The sequence below is a fragment of the Crinia signifera genome, chromosome 6 (assembly GCF_055691185.1).
Source record: "Crinia signifera chromosome 6, ASM5569118v1, whole genome shotgun sequence".
In the NCBI taxonomy this organism is placed as follows: domain Eukaryota; kingdom Metazoa; phylum Chordata; class Amphibia; order Anura; family Myobatrachidae; genus Crinia; species Crinia signifera.
In genome coordinates, this window is record NC_139222.1 from 223,987,997 (window position 1) to 224,009,475 (window position 21,479).

Consider the following 21,479-nt stretch of genomic DNA (forward strand, 5'->3'; position numbering starts at 1 on the left):
GACGATGCCTCTTTTAATGATTTTGTTCAGTTCCCAAAATTTTTTTTCCGGAATGACGGCCACCGTGACGGCTCTCCAGAGAGACGGGATCTCATGCCCGTAGGCAAGAGCAGAAAGAACCCCTCCTGGGTCAACGATGCAAGGACCCCCTTCTGGGGCTGGATCATCACAGACCTCTGGCACTTCGGATGGACCCTCACGGACCTCTGGCACTTCGGATGGACCCTCACGGACCTCTGGCACTTCGGAAGGACCCTCACGGACCTCTGGCACTTCGGAAGGACCCTCACGGACCTCTGGCATGGCAAGTGATAGTGTACTAAAAGAAAGGACATTGCGACTGACAGCCGACACGGCGGCTCTCAATTTATGCTCCATAACATGGGCATTAACGGACTCGGGCCCGGAGGCCACGGAGGCAACAGACTCGGGCCCGGAGGCCACGGAGGCAACAGACTCGGGCCCGGAGGCCACGGAGGCAACAGACTCAGGCCCGGAGGCCACGGAGGCAACAGACTCAGGCCCGGAGGCCACGGAGGCAACAGACTCAGGCCCGGAGGCAACAGACTCAGGCCCGGAGGCCACAGACTCAGGCCCGGAGGCCACGGAGGCAACAGCGTCCTCCTCCTGGGGCTGGACAGACGGAACCCCCTCCTGGGGCTGGACAGACGGAACCCCCTCCTGGGGCTAGACAGACGGAACCCCCTCCTGGGGCTAGACAGACGGAACCCCCTCCTGGGGCTAGACAGACGGAACCCCCTCCTGGGGCTAGACAGACGGAACCCCCTCCTGGGGCTAGACAGACGGAACCCCCTCCTGGGGCTAGACAGACGGAACCCCCTCCTGGGGCTAGACAGACGGAACCCCCTCCTGGGGCTAGACAGACGGAACCCCCTAGAACATCGGGCTCCTTGGCGGGGACCGGATCATCGGGCTCCTTGGCGGGGACCGGATCATCGGGCTCCTTGGCGGGGACCGGATCATCGGGCTCCTTGGCGGGGACCGGATCATCGGGCTCCTTGGCGGGGACCGGATCATCGGGCTCCTTGGCGGGGACCGGATCATCGGGCTCCTTGGCGGGGACCGGATCATCGGGCTCCTTGGCGGGGACCGGATCATCGGGCTCCTTGGCGGAGACCGGAACATCGGGCTCCTTGGCGGAGACCGGAACATCGGACCCTCTGGCGGAGACCGGAACATCGGACCCTCTGGCGGAGACCGGAACATCGGACCCTCTGGCGGAGACCGGAACATCGGACCCTCTGGCGGAGACCGGAACATCGGACCCTCTGGCGGAGACCGGAACATCGGACCCTCTGGCGGAGACCGGAACATCGGACCCTCTGGCGGAGACCGGAACATCGGACCCTCTGGCGGAGACCGGAACATCGGACCCTCTGGCGGAGACCGGAACATCGGACCCTCTGGCGGAGACCGGAACATCGGACTCACTGGCGGAGACCGGAACATCGGACCTACTGGCGGAGACCTGGACATCGGACTCACTGACGGAGACCTGGACATCGGACTCACTGGTGGAGACCTGGACATCGGACTCACTGGTGGAGACCTGGACATCGGACTCACTGGCGGAGACCTGGACATCGGACTCACTGGCGGAGACCTGGACATCGGACTCACTGGCGGAGACCTGGACATCGGACTCACTGGCGGGGACCTGGACATCGGACTCACTGGCGGGGACCTGGACATCGGACTCACTGGCGGGGACCTGGACATCGGACTCACTGGTGGAGACCTGGACATCGGACTCACTGGCGGAGACCTGGACATCGGCTATGACATCGGCCACCTCTCCTTGGAACACCCCATCAGCTACGGGATCGGCCACCTCTCCTGGGGGCACACCATCGGCTGAGGCATCGGATGCAGCTTTGGGGAGGTGCACATTGGACACCGCTCCGGAGGCCTGCACCCTCCGACACAAGCCTGCCAGAATACGGGCCAGGTCTCTGATCTGATCTTCAAGGCTTTGATGTTGTTTAGGCTCCATAGCAAGATACAGTACACTGTTCCCCCTCCAGCAATTCGGTATGGCCTTTGATAATGTTAGGAGTTGCTTAGGACAGCACGACAGAAATAACTGCTGGAGGCACAGACAGACAGAGGCAGGATGGATGGAACTCACTGCTTTATCGTAACTCATGAACAGGTACACGGTACAGGAACAGATTCAAAAACATGATAACAGAACTCAGGAACTCAGGATACAAGGACTCAGGATACAAGGACTCAGGATACAAGGACTCAGGATACAGGCCCACAATTACTCACATGTGCTGCAGCTGGGTATAGCACTCCGAGAACAGCCCAGCTGATTACACCAGCTGGGACTGTCCTCAGAAAGCACAACCCTGCATGCAGGGCCAAACAGCAGCACCTCTGGCCACACAGAGGTACCGCAGGATGCAAAAACCAGCAGCAGCACCTCTGAGTAACCAGAGGCACCGCACACAGACCAAAATGGCAATGCTGCCATAACAGTTACCCAGTTTATCACTGTCTACAATTGTAAAGCGCAACAGAATCTGCTGCGTTATATATAAGAACCTGTAAATAAATAAATAATAAAGGTTCTCAAAACCCCAAAAGATTCCTGGGCCTCGTGGCTCAGCTTCAATTCACCACTGGCTTGCCCACATTTACCAGTGCAAGACAGCCAAGATTTGACATACTTCAATGCCTTAGCTGCTTTCTCTAATGAGGTGGGTTCATAACCACGACACAAAATGTGTCTGCATTTTTCTAATCTTGTTGTTATGTATTATTTTCTATTCAATTAATTGACCACCATGTGTGATGGCAACTGCTGGCCTCAACATAAGTTTGGGAACCTGCAGGTTTCACATTCATTTTGTTATATAGTTCCCCTCCTTCAAAAGAGCTATGGTGGATTCACTAATGTTAAAAGTTAATTATATATTCAGGGATTATTATTTTGAAAACACACAATTCAGAAGGGGGTGGCCACCTCTCAAAAAAAAACAACCCACTGAATATTGTAAATGCATCTTGAACAGGACACCACGTTCACTCAGAAGGTATTGTTTTCCCAGATATAGTGAAATTCCCATTGTCCAATGAAAATGTTAGCATAACTTGAAGTGAAGCGGGTGCCCATTGCCGTTCCAACTTTCTAATCCATTTTAAATAAAGAAATGGTTGGAAAGAATAAACTAAACACCTTAAGCCAAAACAAATTGTAATTTCCTATTCATGTCAGTTTTATCCAAATATTTGGTGACTGCTCTGATGCAGGCTTGATGTTCGATGATGGTACACAATCACAATCACAGCTGTTACCATCAGTTAATCCTCCTCCCGATCGATTAATGAACAATAGTTGCTGTACATAGAAATTATTTGTGACAGAGTTCACCCTGTAGACAATAGGACTTCTAGGGGCTCCTTATGGACTTTTGGAAACGTATATCACTGGAATAATAGGCTCTCAGTTTACTTTGATTTTTTGTTCTCGCTCTTCTGTGCGGTGCATTTCAGTGTGCAATGCCTGTTATGTTTGTTAATGAAATACAGCAATTTACTAAGAGATGCCCCAGTGGTATCAGACATTAGTCTATGATATGCATCTCTGTCCTTCAACTGTTTTAGCATTTTGGCTTAATACATAATTATATCCTTCACGACCTCCCCTCTGCTACTAAATCACTCATAAAGTTTAAATTATTAAGGACTGACCTTTCTTTATATGTCAAATTAAACTTGCTTTCTCTGCATTCCATCTTCTGGATATCATCCTGCACCAAAGAGTAAAAAGTATCCAAAATGTTTTCTTTTAAATTATATAGAAAAAAAGACTTAAGGTCCATACACACGGGGCGATGTTGCCCAGTGTGTATGGACAACAAGGAAGGAGAAATTTGATGGGCTGAAAATCGCTCGATGCATACACACTGAGTGATTTTGACCATTGAGAGCAATTTTCCCGGGGATGGATGACTTTTCTATGGAAAGCCGTCCACCCCGCCGCTCATCTGCCGGTAATATCAGCAGATGAGTGGCAGCTGTGAGCGATGATGCTGGAGCGCGCATCAGCGTCCATCTCTGGCCCGTACACACTAAGCGGCTTTTGAGCTGAACGCAGCTGAAACGACGAAAGTGAGCTGCTTTCAGCTCAAAATCGCCCAGTGTGTATGGGACTTTAAGCCTAACAGGGCACTGGCAACTGTCTCTATTGGGATCGCCTCTTCTTCTAATTCTTTTTTTTTTATTTGTTTCCTACTGTACTTATGAAGGTCTCAAATGTATTCATAGTCATTGAATGGGCATATTTCTCCAAAATGAAGGTTTCAGAGATGTACTGTAAGCTTACAGTTAAAAGAAAATAAGACGGTGGTTTGTTCCTGAGAAGGGGACATTCCCAAGGATGGATTACATTGACAGGTCCAGCACCCTTTGATAACCTGGGGCTGGTCAAAACAAGACACCTGGCAACTTGTGAAATAGAAATTACTTTTAAAATGTATGGACATAAAAACAGCTACAAACATTCAGGAAGTGCACCATAAATATATTAAGCTGTAATAGCATGGGACTGTTTTCATATACATTTATAAGTGTTTAATGTATCAAACTATATACCCGTAAAACATTACTCTGCCATTTCGGATTTTCATATATAAGCACTTACCTTTTCCATTATTATAAAAATGTTAATGTCAAAAGCTGAAGTTGACACTTACAGATGTGTAGTTATTTCCCTGAAGCTTGAGCTTTTATAATGTAAGGACACGACTGCAAAGAGAAATGAAATAAAGTAAATGGTTCCTAGCTTTAGTGTTCACTGTAAAAGGAACATTGACAGCAGGGATCTAAGGATATTGCTGTAAGTTGTAAAAGACACATAGAATTTGAAGGCATAAAAAAGCATATACAGTAGGTCCATCTAGTCTTCCTATGCATTCAAGCAGTTTGCCTTGTATCCTTTGCTTCAGCACAGTTCTTATTGGACAGCGACAAAAGTGGACCCATAGCTCTACAGTGAATGAGTATCCAGAGTCAATATCTTCAAACGACAGGTTGGTTTCTTACGGGATAACACTATAACACATTGGTACACTTGCAGCAGTCAGTATGATCAAATAATACTGTATACCTGTAGGTTTTGCAGTAGTGGTGGAAGTGCTATAAGTCAGTCTAGGAAAACAACATGTGTCTATGAAGCAATGCCACTTCATTTTGGTACATCATTCACTTGAAGCTGTAGGGCATGTTTTCCAGTTCTAGCAGGTTTGTAGAATGCTTCGTTCTGCATTCACCCTTATATCTATGGAAGCACACTAGAAGTCCCTGTCAGTTCCTGTTGTAATGGTACACTACAAAATCTAGTCTGTTCCTATTGTAACAGTGCACTACATACTACTGTATATAGAACCCCCTAGAGGGTGAATAGTGGTGCTGTCACGTACAGATGAGTCGTTAGTGAGGGACCAGTTCTCTTGAATGGTTCTTTTAAAAGAGTGAGTGAGCTGTTGCTCAATAAGGTGAATGGTAATTTTTCAGTTCTTCTTGGAGGCTTATTGTTAATATGTTCACTTTCGTTTTCATACAATGCATTTGCCTGAGCACAGCGGTGCCACACATGGTAGCTTAGAGGAACTGTATTGACTGACTCATTAGGGCTGTAGGAGTCAGTGATCTGTATGAATCAGTGAACCACCATGTCTGAGCTCAGCACTGCCACCTGTGGCAGCTGAGATGTACTAACTCCGGAGAGCTTTAAAAAAAAGTGTCAGGATAAATAGAAAAATAAGTGAAAATAACCACCTGTGAGATTAATGTACGAAAGTTGCTTTAGATTACTAAAAATCAGTTGAAATATAAATAAAACGAACAGATACTACACTCAAACCGTAAAAACTATTCTTTTTATTTAAAGTGAGTTAGTGAGCCGCTCAAAAGAACGCTTTTCACTGAGCGATCAATCGATCATCGCTCTCTTTAGTGAGTCACTTTGCCCATCTCTAGTGCTGTGACAAGATCTGCTTTAAACAGCAGTTGCTGTAATCTAGGACATTCAATCCAAAGATATACTCAGAAAATGGGAAAAATGGTAGCAGCGCTTTATTCATTAAAAAGTCAAGTCTTATAAAAACCAATAGGACCGTTTTCTCATAATATAATACACTTTAATTAGTATGACCAATCAAAATAAACAGATTCAGAACACATATTAAAACATGATTTAAAATTGATAAATTGCCCTGCACGGTTCTTGGAGAGGAATATGAAAGGGCTGTCTGTTCCTAGTAAGCCCCCAGTAATGCATATGCTGACTAGTGGAAACTGGAGGAATAATTAATTATGTCCACCATAGGTAGATGTGTAGTTCTGCGCTCCTATTTGCCTCCTATATTTGGTGTACAAGCTGTTCCAAGCAAGGGATCCAGTCCACCATTGAGGACAAGTTGGGCAGATGTGGCACTACATACTGCCTTCTAGTTGAAAGGTATACACAGTATCATCTGAGCATAAGACCTAACCGCTTAGAAATGGGCTAATATCCAGTCCCCATTTATGAATCCTTCCTACTGGGACAGCTGGTCGTTTGTACTACATCCTGGAATACTCACCAGTCTTCTGGCACAGTGCCAAATCCTGGTCACCTTCAATTAAGCCATTCACTCTACTGTGCTATATACTGAGTGCCCACAAGTACCTAAGCAATTTGCATTTCACCAGGTGTTCTACCGTATATCCCTGAGAGCTTCTCTTGATCCTGCTCTACCAATTAAGACACCATTCTCAGAATCACCTTTCAACAGTAGTGGAAACGCCAGCATCTGTACTGATCATATTCACTGGTGAACAGGTGAACAGAGATTGCTACTGTGTCTTTTAATCTGTATCTTGTTGTAATAAGTAATTGCTGCTTAACTGCCAATATTTCTACTGTCGGAAATATCATCATACATTGAATATAACCCTAAATTCTCCGTAATTTGCATTAACGATCTTTGTTTGTGCACATCATAAAAACATAAGGTATAGTAACATCACTGATGTTTATGTGCGTGTCTATGGATAAATAACTGTTACTGGCTACAAAGTGCCTTTGCTCGGCCATTGTAAAGGAGCTTTGCTCAGACATTAATCGTATATGTAACATCTAAAAGGACATGTTCTTATCAATAGATCATCCAGACAAGTGACTGAGCCAACTTTGATCATTTTGATGACCCGCCAATTAAACAGTTAATACATATATTTTATCATAGACTGCTCTCTACTACAATTTATTTAATTGTACCTATACTGTACTGTACCTTATTGAAGGCATCATTTGTATACATGAACATCAGGAAACAGCCAGCCCCGTATTGAGATTATTGTAATAAATAGTAATTGTTAAGCGCTCACCTTGGTTATGAACGGCTATGAAATGAATGACAAGATGCTGGTGTTCTGAACAATGTTTATTTGTCATTAATCAAAATATACAGTGTACATGAAAAATGGGGCAGTGATTGTGCAAGTGTGTGGATGGTGGGGATGTCTGAGATGAGTCCCAGGGGGGAGATGGGGGTGCCAGCAGGCCCCTTTACCATAAGCCTGTAAGGATTATGTCTCATTCAGCGGTGGGTGCTGCAGCAGTGGCCGTTAGCGCGATGACGTCACCGGGGGGAAGCTGTGCGCTCGACTCCGCACGGAGGAGACTTGGATGCTCTTGTTGCTGTATATGCTGTGCGTGTCGGTCCAACGCGTTTCAGCCACTGTGGGCCTTTGTCAAGGAGTTGGTAAGAACTCTGGGAGCGGGACGCCGCCACCCAGTAACAGACTATTCAACTCTGCCTTGAAGCACGGAGTGCACCTGGACTGACCGCCCCGCCATTACCCACCCGCCCACGGGGCGTCACACCCCCCACCCCCCCCCCCCAACCCACACAGCGGCCTCCTTGAGACATAAGCCCTAGGGCTTATGGTAAAAAGGGTTCTGCTGACCCCTCATACCCGTAAGGGCTCAATACAGGCCACTGCTGCAGCACCCACCGTTGAATGAGACATAATCCTTACAACCTTATGGTAAAGGGGCCTGCTGGCACCCCCATCTCCCCCCTGGGACTCATCTCAGACATCCCCACCATCCACACACTTGCACAATCACTGCCCCATTTTTCATGTACACTGTATATTTTGATTGATGACAAATAAACAAATTGTTCAGAACACCAGCATCTTGTCATTCATTTCATAGCAGTTCATAACCAAGGTGAGCGCTTAACAATTACTATTTATTCACCCTAAGAATTGAGTACGGACTACTCAGTTAAGCAGCCCCCACATACAAAGGCAAAAGCGCAGTAACCTCAACCAAAAATTACCTACGAGATTATTGTTGTGTCGATGGGCTGGAACACTGGAACATGTTGTAGCTTTGGGACAAAGGCCCTTATTCAGATCTGATCGCATTAGAAATGTGTTCTCAAAATGGGCAAAGCCATGTGCACTGCAGGTGGGGCAGATGTAAGATGTAGAGAGAGAGAGTTAGATTTGGGTGAGTTATTTTGTTTCATTGCAGGGTAAATACTGGCTGCATTATTTTTACACTGCAATTTAGATTTCAGTTTGAACACACCCCACCCAGATCTAACTCTCTCTGCACATGTTACATCTGCCCCACCTGCAGTGCACATGGTTTTGCCCATTTTGAGAACAAATTTGAACTGCGATCAGATCTGAATAAGGGCCAAAGATCTGCCGGCAGTATACTGCTCTTTTACCAGCTATTCTTCCCCAACATAGAGATATACGTAATTGTTTAGCGACCTGTAAACTCTGCATTCTAAAGGCATCTTCATGAAGAATTCATAGGAGAATTGTGAGTGCTTACTGTGCCATCTAATTACATTATTCCAATAATGTACTAAATTAAAAGGGTTCTTTGATCCTAGCATAGAAAATAGATTGATAAAAGGAAAATGCTCAAGTGAAAGCAGAAAACATTTATGGTGATTAATTAAAAAAAGAGATGCTATTACAGATACTAATTGTGCGTTAAAGGTAAATCATAGCAGATGTTTCTACATAACAGATCCATTTATTTGCCACACATCCACGGTGTGCGTAGATAGATGGATGGATGGATGGATGGATAGATAGATAAATAGATAGATAGATAGTTTAATAAGCTCCTGAATCTTTAGCATGTTAGGGTAATAATCAAATAAATGACTCACCGACCGGCATTGCAGAAGAAATGAGCACAGCTTTATTTAAACAATTAACACACACTGTACATTGGTGCACAAAACCTGGTATACAGTATGGCCTGTTTTTTAGCTACCACTCTTGCAAAATTTGTCTGGCTACCGAACCATTGAAACTGGAGTCAGGCATATGGCCATCTTCAAGGGTGTTTATATGTGACTGTATAAGGGATTACAAGCTTGCCCTCCCATCCAATGCTGACATGGCCCACAAAGGTGGATGGGCTCCTTATCTGACCAAACAACCATTGTTTGCCTTCACTTTTATTTCTCATTAAACAGATGGGAAATCATATACTGTAGCTGTCCCTCATCGTTGCCAGCAGTAACGTCATGCTGCTGCATTTTGAATCTGCCAGGGAAACTGGTGTACACATTGAGTTAGTAGGCTGCTTATTTCCGAAATATTACTTTTTCACAGCTGAATGAAATAAGCTGTGTCTCATGTCTCGCATTTGCTTTGTTCAAAAGGTATTGCGTTATAAAATTAAAGTATTCCACATTTTCTTGAGCATTTTAACGCTCTGAGATAATCAGTATGGCATTTCTGTTTGACTTAGCCAGGAGAAGTACTTAACATTCACAGGCCATTTATAAAACAGGTTAAAGGCAGTGTTAAATCCCTTTTCCCGTCCTCCCTTTTGCCACAGAAAAATCCTTTTTCCCGTCAGAGTAAATTGAAATTTTGCAGGAAATAAAATAATAATTCTATTGTAACCTTTTCTCCGGGGCTGAAGAGGTGTCAGTTTTGGACAAAGGCAACGTTATACACCCTTAGAAATGAGTTTTATAAGTCCGTCCCCACCGTAATGTATATTCCTGGTGAAAAGAAAGAAATGTGTAAAACAAAAAGACCAGTTTATAGCAATAGAAACAGGCTAAAATATTTAATAAAACTTGGAAAAACTAAATCAGAGCATTGTAGATATTACCCCTTTAATATTAGGAATGTAACCACTAGGGGCACTGTTACACTGGATTCATTGGAAATTCTTAAATCTTAATCAAAAGAACAAGCACCATAGACATGTATATTCCTGAATAGAGATTTATAATTGGAATACAAAATGTTGACAGCAATAATACTTCCATATGTTGTACTACTATAGAAATATATTTTGTTGGCTTCAACATTTGCAATTAATGTAAGCTCTCACAAGCAGGGGCCCTTCCACTTATGTGCTTTTCATTCTCTTACTTAGGGGGGTATTCAATTTCATGCCGCTATTCCCAAAAGGGGAAATATCGGCGGGGCCCTATTCAATGCTGTCTCCCTTGACAGCATTGAACAGGAATCTCAACAGAATGGGCCCGACTTCACAAACAGTTGGACTCGATCTACCAAGAAAAGCTGGGAATAGTCGAGCTCCTGGCCGCAGCTCAATGATTTTCGGTCGTTTCTCACGGGCACGCCCCCTTTTCGTCACTCAGCAGGCGAAACATTGAATCCCGCCTGCGGAATCACCGTCGAGCCAGCCGAGAACGGGACAGGGTAACGGCTGTCGGGCCAGCCCGACAGTCGTGACCCGGGATTGAATATCCCCCTTAGTCTATCATCTACTCCATGCTTCCTACAATGGCAACCCTTGGTTTCTGCCTCCCTGACGCTTATTTTGATGTCACGACTACTGATGTGCCATGTTCATATGCCATGTGCCTGTACTTCATTGTCTTGTACTGTAAGTCACAGTTCCTTGTTTCGTTCATTTGTTTACTTGTTTCGTTCATTTGTACTGAGTCAACCTTGCACCATTATACATATAATAATAACAATAATAATAAATAATAATAAAATAAAATAAGTACTGTATTAAGCATTTCTTTCAGCATTATGACCTGGCCATAGGAGTGTAAGTGTCTTCAATGCAAGAATCTACATTCACAGATGCACAGCCGCCAGCATAGGAGGCGATGATCAGATGGCGAAAATGCTTATTATGCCATAGGGCTAATAAAAGTTTTGATCATGAAACCAATGGTGGCATATAAGGATAAACACATCCGTATTACAGCAAACTATCCAAATATGGCAAATTAAACTGTTGCCCATACCAAACAAACAGATATACCTAGTATTTATCTAATACATTCGATAAAATGATAGCTTGAATCTGATTGGTTGATAGGGGCAACATCTCTGCTGGTCTTCTTTAAAAAGTTATTTGTCTGTTAGTACCTTTACTCATGTAGTGATGAATGTCTTTACTGAGGGATATGCAAAGCTTTAAAGGGCAGATAACGGCTATTCTAGACAAAGGGGCCTACACACTGAGAGATGTTGCAGAGTGATCTGAGCAGTCTAGATCGCTCAGATCGCTCAGTAAGATCGCTCAGCACACAGTGCTGCACAGTGATGTGCCAGCGATGTGTGGTGAGGGATCTGTCAGGGCCAGTGTTCTCCGGAGAGAACATTGGCCCTGCCCGGCGATATTACTAGTTTTATCCAGCATGCTGGATCTTAATCGCCAGGTGATAGCGACGGGCATAGCTAGCGCTATGGTCCCTACACGCGTGATATAGGGGCATTTTCTAAGTGATCTAGAGAGATCGCTTAGAAAACACCCTGAAATCGCCCTGTGGGTACACCCCATTAGACATAATAGCCACATACAAGTCCTTGTTAGCTTCTGTCTTATATAAATATTGACACGTCTACATTGCAATGATGCAAAGTGTGTATACACATTGATATAAATCTGGGTTATAAACTTGAAACCTGTCTATGAAGTTTTATAGAAAAGGACGATGGTCCAGGAAAGAAAGAAGACGGTTTGAAAGAAGGTCATTGGTTTGCAGAAATGAGATCGTTTTTCAAGTCTCAAGCAAGACGTCTCAGCTTAACTAAGAGTGTAGCCAGCAGGATTCTATCCCCACATCCAAGCATAAATATACACATCCAATTATACACAACTGTACAGGGAGGCTGTCTCAGTTCTGTACGCAGTATTTCTTTGTTGCCTGGCTCTGCTGCTGCTTCTATGAAAGGGAATTGGTTTCCACCTTTGTATAATTTGAAGATATATCACTTTCAGTATTTCCATTTATGTGGAATAACTGCTTGTGTTCTACATACATATGGTAATTATCATTGCATCTACAGTTTATACACACCCTAGGGACTTGTACTACAGACATTGGCTGGAGGCTAAAATGCTAATATTTTAGATAACCACACAGAGGAATTGGACATAGGCACATATGCAGTACTGTTCTCTATCATAGTCTAAGCAATGGCATTTAAACCAATAATATAGCAAGATGTTTTAACCCCTGAAGACCGTCAAACTGTTCAAATCTCATAGATAAATATAGTATTTATCAAACACAGCTTGTTTAGAATACAAAAATCATGATTTGTAGCAGCATTTCTGTACTTTTACCTACTTTACGACAATGATGTCAGAAGTGGGTGTAGCTACAGTATAACTCCCAACGATCCCAATTACAGCAGGGCACACCCGCTATTTTGAGACTGTCCTGGTGTCTCTCCTGCAGGTGTTGGTGTTCCCTGTGGGGGGGGGGGGGCAGTTGGGGAGAGATGAAGATCGCCGCTCAGAGCAGACAGTGGTTGCTGAACAGATGCCATGTGCATGCGCACAGGGAGGGAGCCGTGCAATAAATTAAATTACTCTATACTGCACAGAAACACATAGACTCTGAACTTTGTGTTTCTATAGCACTGAATACAGATTTGAAGGACTCTTATAGGGGATTAGATTTCACCTGCTTGAAGCAAGCGGAACAAAACCGCTGAAATGGGCTGGCGGTATGGTAAAATACAGAGGCTAACTGTTTATCCCCCAAAATATATACAAAACCCTTTCATTCAGAAGACTTGTTCTTTGGGTATAATGTGCCCACACAGAGTGCTTGGTAAGTTTGGTGTTGATAGAAATGTATAAGCTGTTCTTACTATACCAGATAATATGACAAAACTAGCAATATGCTCGGTAATTACAAATATTGTTTAACGCCTAAATAACTTGAAAAGTCAATGCAAATATATTTCAATGCATTCATTGTACAACTGGTAATACATTGATGCTGGTCTACATTCCAGCAATATGTCAGTCAATAGCGTAATCCGAAGGATAAATCCACTCAGTATAAATATCAGTGGTGTGAAGAGACATAAAATATGTAAAAATGCAAAATTATGGATAAAATGCAGTAATAATAACATCAAGCTGGAGATGTCAAGCAGTGAATAATAACAACACATTGCAGGGAGTAAAACCAAAGCTCTCTATTTAAAAATGGAAGTTACAGTATAGTGATACAAGTCAAATTCACACTTGCTTAAATAAAAGTATTGATAACATGCTTTTAATTGATGTTAGCAATTTTATATTGTAGGATTTAGAGACAGATACAATTAGCCGCAGGTTTTCCCCATGACTAATTGTCAACGCTGAGCAATTCAATCAAGGGTCGTTACCATTTTAGCTAAACACCAAAGAGTGCATTTAACGTGGATTTTTTTCTTGCAGGCTCAGGAGTCGGGATGATAATCTGTGATAAACTGACTCCTCTGGGGTGTAACGTATGGGAAAACCCATAGGGACCTGCACTGAACTTGGAAGCTATGGGTTACCGTGAGTTACCTGCAGCTTTGCCGCATGGGGAAATTGATTAAAACATCAAAAGCCCCAGGTTCTAAAATAACTTTACCCACACATTAAAAGGAATTGTATATGGCCCTTAGTTTTCAAATTATACTAATATGTTTAAAAAAATATCTTTTGTGGACACTTCCGTAAATCCCAGTAGTAGTTTTGTAGCTTTGCATGTTTTACAATTACAATTGCACTGGACAAATGTATGTGTACAAATTGTAATACTAACGCACAACTAACATTCAGAGTTAATCGTAAAGCAAAATCTTTGTCAAATGGGCAAAATCATGTGCACTGCAGGTGGGGCAGATGTAACATGTGCAGAGAGAGAGTTAGATTTCGGCGTGGTGTGTTCAAACTGAAATCTTAATTGCAGTAAAAACAAAGCAGCCAGTATTTACTCTTCTAAGACAAAAAAAAATAACTGAGCCAAATCTAACACTCTCTGCACGTGTTACATCTGCCCCACCTGCGGTGCAGCATGGTTTTTCCCATTTGAGAAAGATTTAGCATTTGTGATCAACTCTAAATCACGCCCCGAATCCAATGCAATGCTTTGTCTGTGCATAGTTGGAATTTGTCTTTGTGTCTGCATGTGCTCAAGATTCCTCTCACAATCTTAAAACATACTGTCAGGTTAATTGGACTAAAAAAATAATAATAATCATAATAATAAAAAGAAAACAATTTTTATTCATATAGCCTTTCTTCTCCAATAGGACTCAAGGTGCTTAACAGAATGAACATAATACAGACAGAAACAAAGAAGTACAGAAAAGCTATTCATAACATACAGAGAGCATGGAGATAGTAAATGTACAATTAAGGAAATGTTCGAATAAACAAGGAGAGTCTTGAGTCTTGTTTTTGAAGGGTCCTAGAGAGAGGTCCTCTCAACCTGTGCGTGGGAGCGAGTTCTATACATAATTAAAAGCTCACCTGCCAGATGAATTATGGGAAATTCTAGGTACAGTACTGCTAAAAAAGTCTTTCATCTACAGATCGCAGTAATCATAGTGTGTATTTATCCAGTGTGTATTTGTGTTATAGGCGATTGTAAACTCCACTGGGACAGGGACTGATTTGAAGTATTACATATTCTCTGTAAAGCATTGGACAATATGTGTGCTACCTGAATATAAATAACTATTTGAAAATAATAATATGTATATAATTAAATACACAGAGCTAACACGTGCAGAGAAGGTAAGACAAAATGATGGGGGAATCGGGAGAGGGCTGGTTAGAAAGTCCCAAGGTTGCACATCATTCCCTGTTATCCACAGATACCAAACAAAACATTTTGCTCTATATAACACAATATACTGTACTGGCAAAAAAAAATATTTTTAAATTGAATTTTAGCTGATTATTTGAAAATGGAATTGTACTTTCAATGGTAATTTCTTTGTGGACATAACTTTATTTCATTTCATTTCAATCCACCCCCCCCCCCCCCCTATTTTCCTTACCTGAATTATGGGGGCCCTTGTCTACAATCCTCGTCTGCTGTTAGGGTTCAGCTCAATTTCTTCATCAGTCCCTCTTCTTTATCGTTCTATTTTGTTGCTTCAGGATGATGAATATCATCTTTCGGTACTTGTTTCCTAGCACAGCGCCCATCGCATACCATCGCATGCCTTAATTAGTGGTATGCGATGGGACCCGATTTTCGGGTCCTAAGAGCCGCACTGTACAATTTTAAAATGGCATGCATTGCGATCGATTCGATCAAAACGATGATTTAATTGTACATGCACCCTGATGGGTGATTAGTATGTTATATGCACCCCCATCGTTAACGCCACCGCCACTATTAACGCCAACCCGAAGAGTGGCGAGCGCAGCGAACCCGCGAGGGGCGGCAGTATGCGTCCTCCAAACTTTTCATACCCCCACTATCCATGTCGGCGTGGAGCTGATTTTATATAGTGTGGCGAGCACAGCGAGCCACCGAGCCCGAACCATGGCGAGGGGACGCGGAAGACATGTGAAGTTATCTGCTGCGCTCGGCATGCTTCGGGCTCGGTGGCTTGCTGCGCTCGCCACACCATATAAAATCAACTCCACGCCGACGTGGATAGTGGGGAATGAAAAGGTCGGAGGACGCGTACCGCCACCCCACGTAAGCTCACTGCGCTCACCGCGCTTTGGTTTGGAGTTAATAGTGGCGGTGGCGTTAACAATGGGGGATAACATACTATATTGTATAACATACCAATCGCCCATCAGGGTGATTGTACAATTAAATCATCGTTTTGATCGCATCGATCACATCGCATGCGATGCAATGCAATCGATGCGATCAAAACTATGTAATAAGATTCAAATCGTGGGCGCCGTGCTAGGAAACAAGTACCCATCTTTCTTTGTATTACATTGTCTTGGTGTGCTTATTTAGTAATAGTTCTCAAAGAAAACCTTCCCCAGGTTCTTCATGATGAAGCTCCTTTAAAAATCCCACTACCAAGCTGTGGAATCTTCTAAATATATTTATTTTCAATTTATCAATTGATTCACTTTCATTGTGCACTGGTGTCCTCCAACCAGGGTCGGCAGGATATAGTAAGCCAGGTATGTTTGCTGTATGGTTCCTCTGCCCTGCACCCTTTAGCAGCTGTGGCATGCACTGCAGTCTCGATGGCACCAGATACCTGTGCCAGCATACCAGCACATTATTGAGTCACTACGAGCCCATCTAGCTGCCGTCAGTGCTGCACATTGCAGGTACTGTACTCTCGAGAAGGGGGGTTTTGGATCCGCACAGACTTTACTCATAAGTTAGAACATTCTAGTGAAACATCTATTGGACCAATATGTTGGACTACTTTTGTGAATTCTTGTAGTCTTAAATTGGTGGTGCGCCCAACACATTCAGTATTTGTAACTGAATAATTGGGGGTTTGTTTGCAAGAGGCAAACGTTAAGACAAATGTGCCTTTTTGGGCGCACTCTTTATTCTATAAACTTGTATGATTTGATTATTTAGTTAAGACATAACTTTTAATAGACTTCTTAATATAAAATACAGGGAGCATTAAATAGGTTATTGATCAGTCGTTTAGCACATTATAATTAGACTGTCAATCAAACAACACACAACATAAAACAAAAACAAGGACATACATACATAGATACAAATGATTTCTGTGTCTTTTTGTGTGATAACCTTATTGTAACTTTTTCACACTTTTATTTGTACACTCATGTGTCCTGTTTCAATTGCCTTAGCAAATAGCATTACTTAACATTACTCGGCTTCGCCAGCTTGCCCAGGTAATCCCACACAATTGTTCATATATAGTATCTGTTTTCAGTATTAGTTTTTGGTATTCTATATAGGGGATAGTTGTGTCCCAATCCGATAGATGCTCGTCGTCAGCATGGGAACACCTTTCACGTGGGATCTTGCTGACGACAAGCATCTATCGGATTGGGACACAACTATCCCCTATATAGAATACCAAAAACTAATACTGAAAACAGATACTATATATGAACAATTGTGTGAGATTACCTGGGCAAGCTGGCGAAGCCAAGTAATGTTAAGTAATGCTATTTGCTAAGGCAATTGAAACAGGACACATGAGTGTACAAATAAAAGTGTGAAAAAGTTACAATAAGGTTATCACACAAAAAGACACAGAAATAATTTGTATCTATGTATGTATGTCCTTGTTTTTGTTTTATGTTGTGTGTTGTTTGATTGACAGTCTAATTATAATGTGCTTAACGACTGATCAATAACCTATTTAATGCTCCCTGTATTTTATATTAAGAAGTCTATTAAAAGTTATGTCTTAACTAAATAATCAAATCATACAAGTTCATAGAATAAAGAGTGCGCCCAAAAAGGCACATTTGTCTTAACGCTTGCCTCTTGCAAACAAACCCCCAATTATTCAGGTACTGTACTCTGTCAATTATATGGTGGTCATAATAATGTTATTCGACTGTGTATAATGAAATCTTGTAAAAGTAGGACATAGAAATATTCAGCATATTATGGGGAATGGAGATTGTACTTGTCATCAGAATTTTCCATCTGTACATACTGTAATATTCTGTAACGCTATATAACCAGATATTCAGCCACTATTGCAGAGTGTAAAGTGGACATGGTCATGGGTCAGATAACATGAACAGAAATCATTGCTAGTACTGTAAAAAATATGTAATGTACTTACTTTTTTTGTGTTTTTTTTTCTAACTGATTCAGCACTATGTGTTAGAAAAGTAGGAAATGTATCCTGCCTGCAGAGAACACATGAGGACTATAAATGTATCTGTTTCACTGAAAGAGAATACAATAAAAATGACTTGTTAAAAAAAATGTTAAAAATACAAAAATAATGTACATCCTCAATAGACTTTGTGATAGTTCTACAGTCGTCATGTCATTATATTAGAGAATGTTTTTTTTTTTAAATACTTTTTAGTTGAATTTTTGCCTTACAGGTTGAAAAAAAAACAATGAATAAAGACATTGCACAGTATCAAGCAGCAGCTACACTGCGATTTCAAAGATATGGAAACGACATGTAACATTGAAACATCTTTGACTATCAAGTTATTGAGACTATAATAAAAATCTTTTATCACATTTGAATCATATCAGAAAAGTGTGGTCTGTTATGTTGTAATATTATGAATATTTTTGTTCTAGATATGATGTTATCATATAGACCAAAATTCAGTGTGGCGGAATAACATAGTCCTTATATACATCTTGCACTATGCAAATAGATAGAATGTACAATATAACACAAAAGTTGAGATTAAGGGAAGGATGGATAGGGGAAGCACAAAAGGAGACATACAAGGGGGAGGACAAGGCTGAGACATGAACTCTGTTGAATTCATCTATCTTGATAGGTATAATATAGACGAGAGGAAAGCTAAGGGTCCGTACAGTTATTTACTTTAACACATTCCTATAGAACATTCCAACATAGCAACCATACACAAAAAAATGTAATACCATAAATAGGGCGGTATTCAATGAGGCTGATTCGCCATGTTTTTATGGCGATTTTGTGCTGCAAGGCGAATTTTTGACTAAAACGGTGAATCACCCTATTCAATGACCAGATGGCGAATACATTTCAAGGTTTTTTTCGCCATGATTCACCGAGTAGCAATCGCTATCTTTTTATAGTGAAGTGGAATGTGAACTTTTAAAATAAAGTGTTTTGTTTTTTTACATTTGGTGTAAAAAAAATCAGGAATTTTATTCTGAGGAGGGGCATGCTATTTTTATTCATGTGCTGTAAGCACATGAATATATATTTAATTTTAAAAAATATATATAATTTTTTTTTTTACACAGACCAGCCAGCAGGGGGCCGGAGCCGAGCCGCTCATTAGATATTCATATATTCACTGCACCCGATCATTACATATGCATGATCGGGTGTAGTGAATATACCAGGTCCCCTGCTGGCACCCCCGGGGGGCAGCCTGTGCTGCCTGGCACCCGGGGATCCCACCTCCCCCCCACAAACGTTCTGGGGCAGGCAGGGAGACTTCCATCTCCCTGCCTGCCGCCGTCCTCGGGCTCCCTGCGGCATCGCCGCAGGTGTTAAAATTCGCCAGTCAGGGGCAGCGAGCCCCTGACTCGTTGAATACTGGAGCCGGCGAGGCTCCAGAATGCAGCGAGCAGTGGCGAATGTGCAGCGAATCCTAAACAGGATTCGCTGCACGTCGTCAGTATTCTCATTGACAAGTGTATCCCTTGTGGATTCTTGTCAAGATGTAATTTGGAGATAAAGATACCATGTAGTGTTCTCAAACAATTTCTGAATATAAGATTGAGTCGCCATTGAAGCTCAGTATTACTATCTCCCATTTTTTTAAAAACCTTGTTCTATATTTTGTAAAGTGGCTTGCCTTTCGTATAGGATGATTTCTAATAACATCCGTCGGTATTCTATAATGGAAGGAGATTTCTTGATTATCCAGTATTTTAAAATCAATTTTTTAGCCAATGTCAGCATGACAGTCAAAGCTGGGATAATAGATTTTTTGTTAGGACCCAATTCCCATTCCTTCAAATATAGGCAAGGACAGGCCCGCCGACAGGGGGGGTCTGTGGAGTCTGGAGTCCGGAGTCCCGGGCCCTGACAAAGAAGGGGGCCCAGACCTGGTCCTACAACTATAAATATTAAATAGCTCCTTACCAGCTATCTATATGCCCCTGATTTCTGTCCCCATGGTCAGGTGTTTCCATCGGTTCTGCTGCAGCCAGACTCTGCTCTGGTCTCTGACAGCAGGGGCTGCTGGGACATGAAGTTTTGTTTTAACCCCTTCCCGACTATTGACGTGTATATATACGTCATGGCCGGGATGTACTTCCCGACACATGACGTATATATACGTCATGACTTTAAACTGTCCCCGCGTCTATAGACGCGGTGACAGTTTAAACATGTCTGCGGTCCCTGACAGCAGACATGTCCCTGCATGCCCAGGGGGGGTGGCGATGCCTCCCCCCCGTCGGCGATCGCTGTGATTGGCTGTTCAATGTGAACAGCCAGTCGCAGCGTTTTCCTGTGTTACCGGCGAATCAGACGCTCGGTAACACAGGTGTCAATCACCGCCGGGTGTGAGGGGGCATGAGGGGGTCACCGGTGATGACCACACCTCACCCCACCTCACCCCACCTGCCCCCAAGGCTGTGATTGGTCCGTCGGACCGACGGACCAATCACAGCCAAGGTGCGTCATTTAAACTAACGGTGACTGCGCTGCAGACGCCATTCCGGTCTGGAATTGCGTGCAGAGCGGTCACCGGCCACTCTGTCGTGCTATACATACCTGAACCTTGCCTGATACTTACCTGATCACCGCTGATCACCGCTGGTAGCGTGCTGCCAGCAGCTGGATGCTTCCTGGATCTTGTGACTTCCTGTGTGCTGCTGCTGCAGTGTCATAGAGTCACAGATCGTGAGAGATAGTGACAGATAGTGACAGAGAGTGACAGAGAGTGATAGAGAGTGCTATATTTTGTGTCTGCTGCACCCCTTTTGTGCTGATCAGTATATCTGTGCTGATCAGCAACTTTTTGGGTTTTTTTTTTTATATATATACCTGTCAGTTGCACCAAAGGTTGTGCTGCCTGTGCAACTGACTGCTGCCCCCCCTGCTGCCCCCCTTTTGTGCTGATCAGTTTAAATTAATTAACTGATCAGCAACTTTTTGGGGGTCCATGTTTTTTTTTTATATATATACCCTGTCACATTTGTGTGCCTGCTGCCCCTCACTGCTAATCAGTGTTGCATCACTGCATCACTGATCTGCAGTTTTTTTTTTTTTTGGAGAGTGCAGTGGGGTTTTGTTTTTACACCCACGTTGCTTTTGTGGGTGTCCTGTGGCCGCTGATCAGTGACGTACATCACTGAACAGCATTTTTGGCACAGGGTTGATATAATTTTTTTTCTGCAGTTTTTTTAAATTGTTTTATTTTTTGGAGAGTGCTGTGGTTTATTACACCCACGTTGCTTTTGTGGGTGTCCTGTGGCCGCTGATCAGTGACGTACATCACTGAACAGCATTTTTGGCACAGGGTTGATATAATTTTTTTGCTGCAGTTTTTTTAAAAAATTTTTTTTTTTTGG

The 21,479-nt window shown here is 42.8% G+C and overlaps 1 protein-coding gene across 2 annotated transcripts in view; it reads right to left on the reverse strand.

Moving 5' to 3' along the window:
• Positions 1-18,038: 18,038 nt before the first annotated feature.
• The window catches only part of LOC146009024 (solute carrier family 22 member 15-like), a 297,660-nt gene continuing 294,219 nt past the window's right edge, over positions 18,039-21,479 (reverse strand). For both annotated transcript variants that reach the window (XM_083148995.1, XM_083148996.1), the window contains exon 12: positions 18,039-18,118. In XM_083148995.1, the coding sequence (XP_083005121.1) occupies positions 18,086-18,118 (33 nt within the window). In that variant the 3' untranslated portion in view covers positions 18,039-18,085. The remainder of the gene's footprint in view (positions 18,119-21,479) is intronic.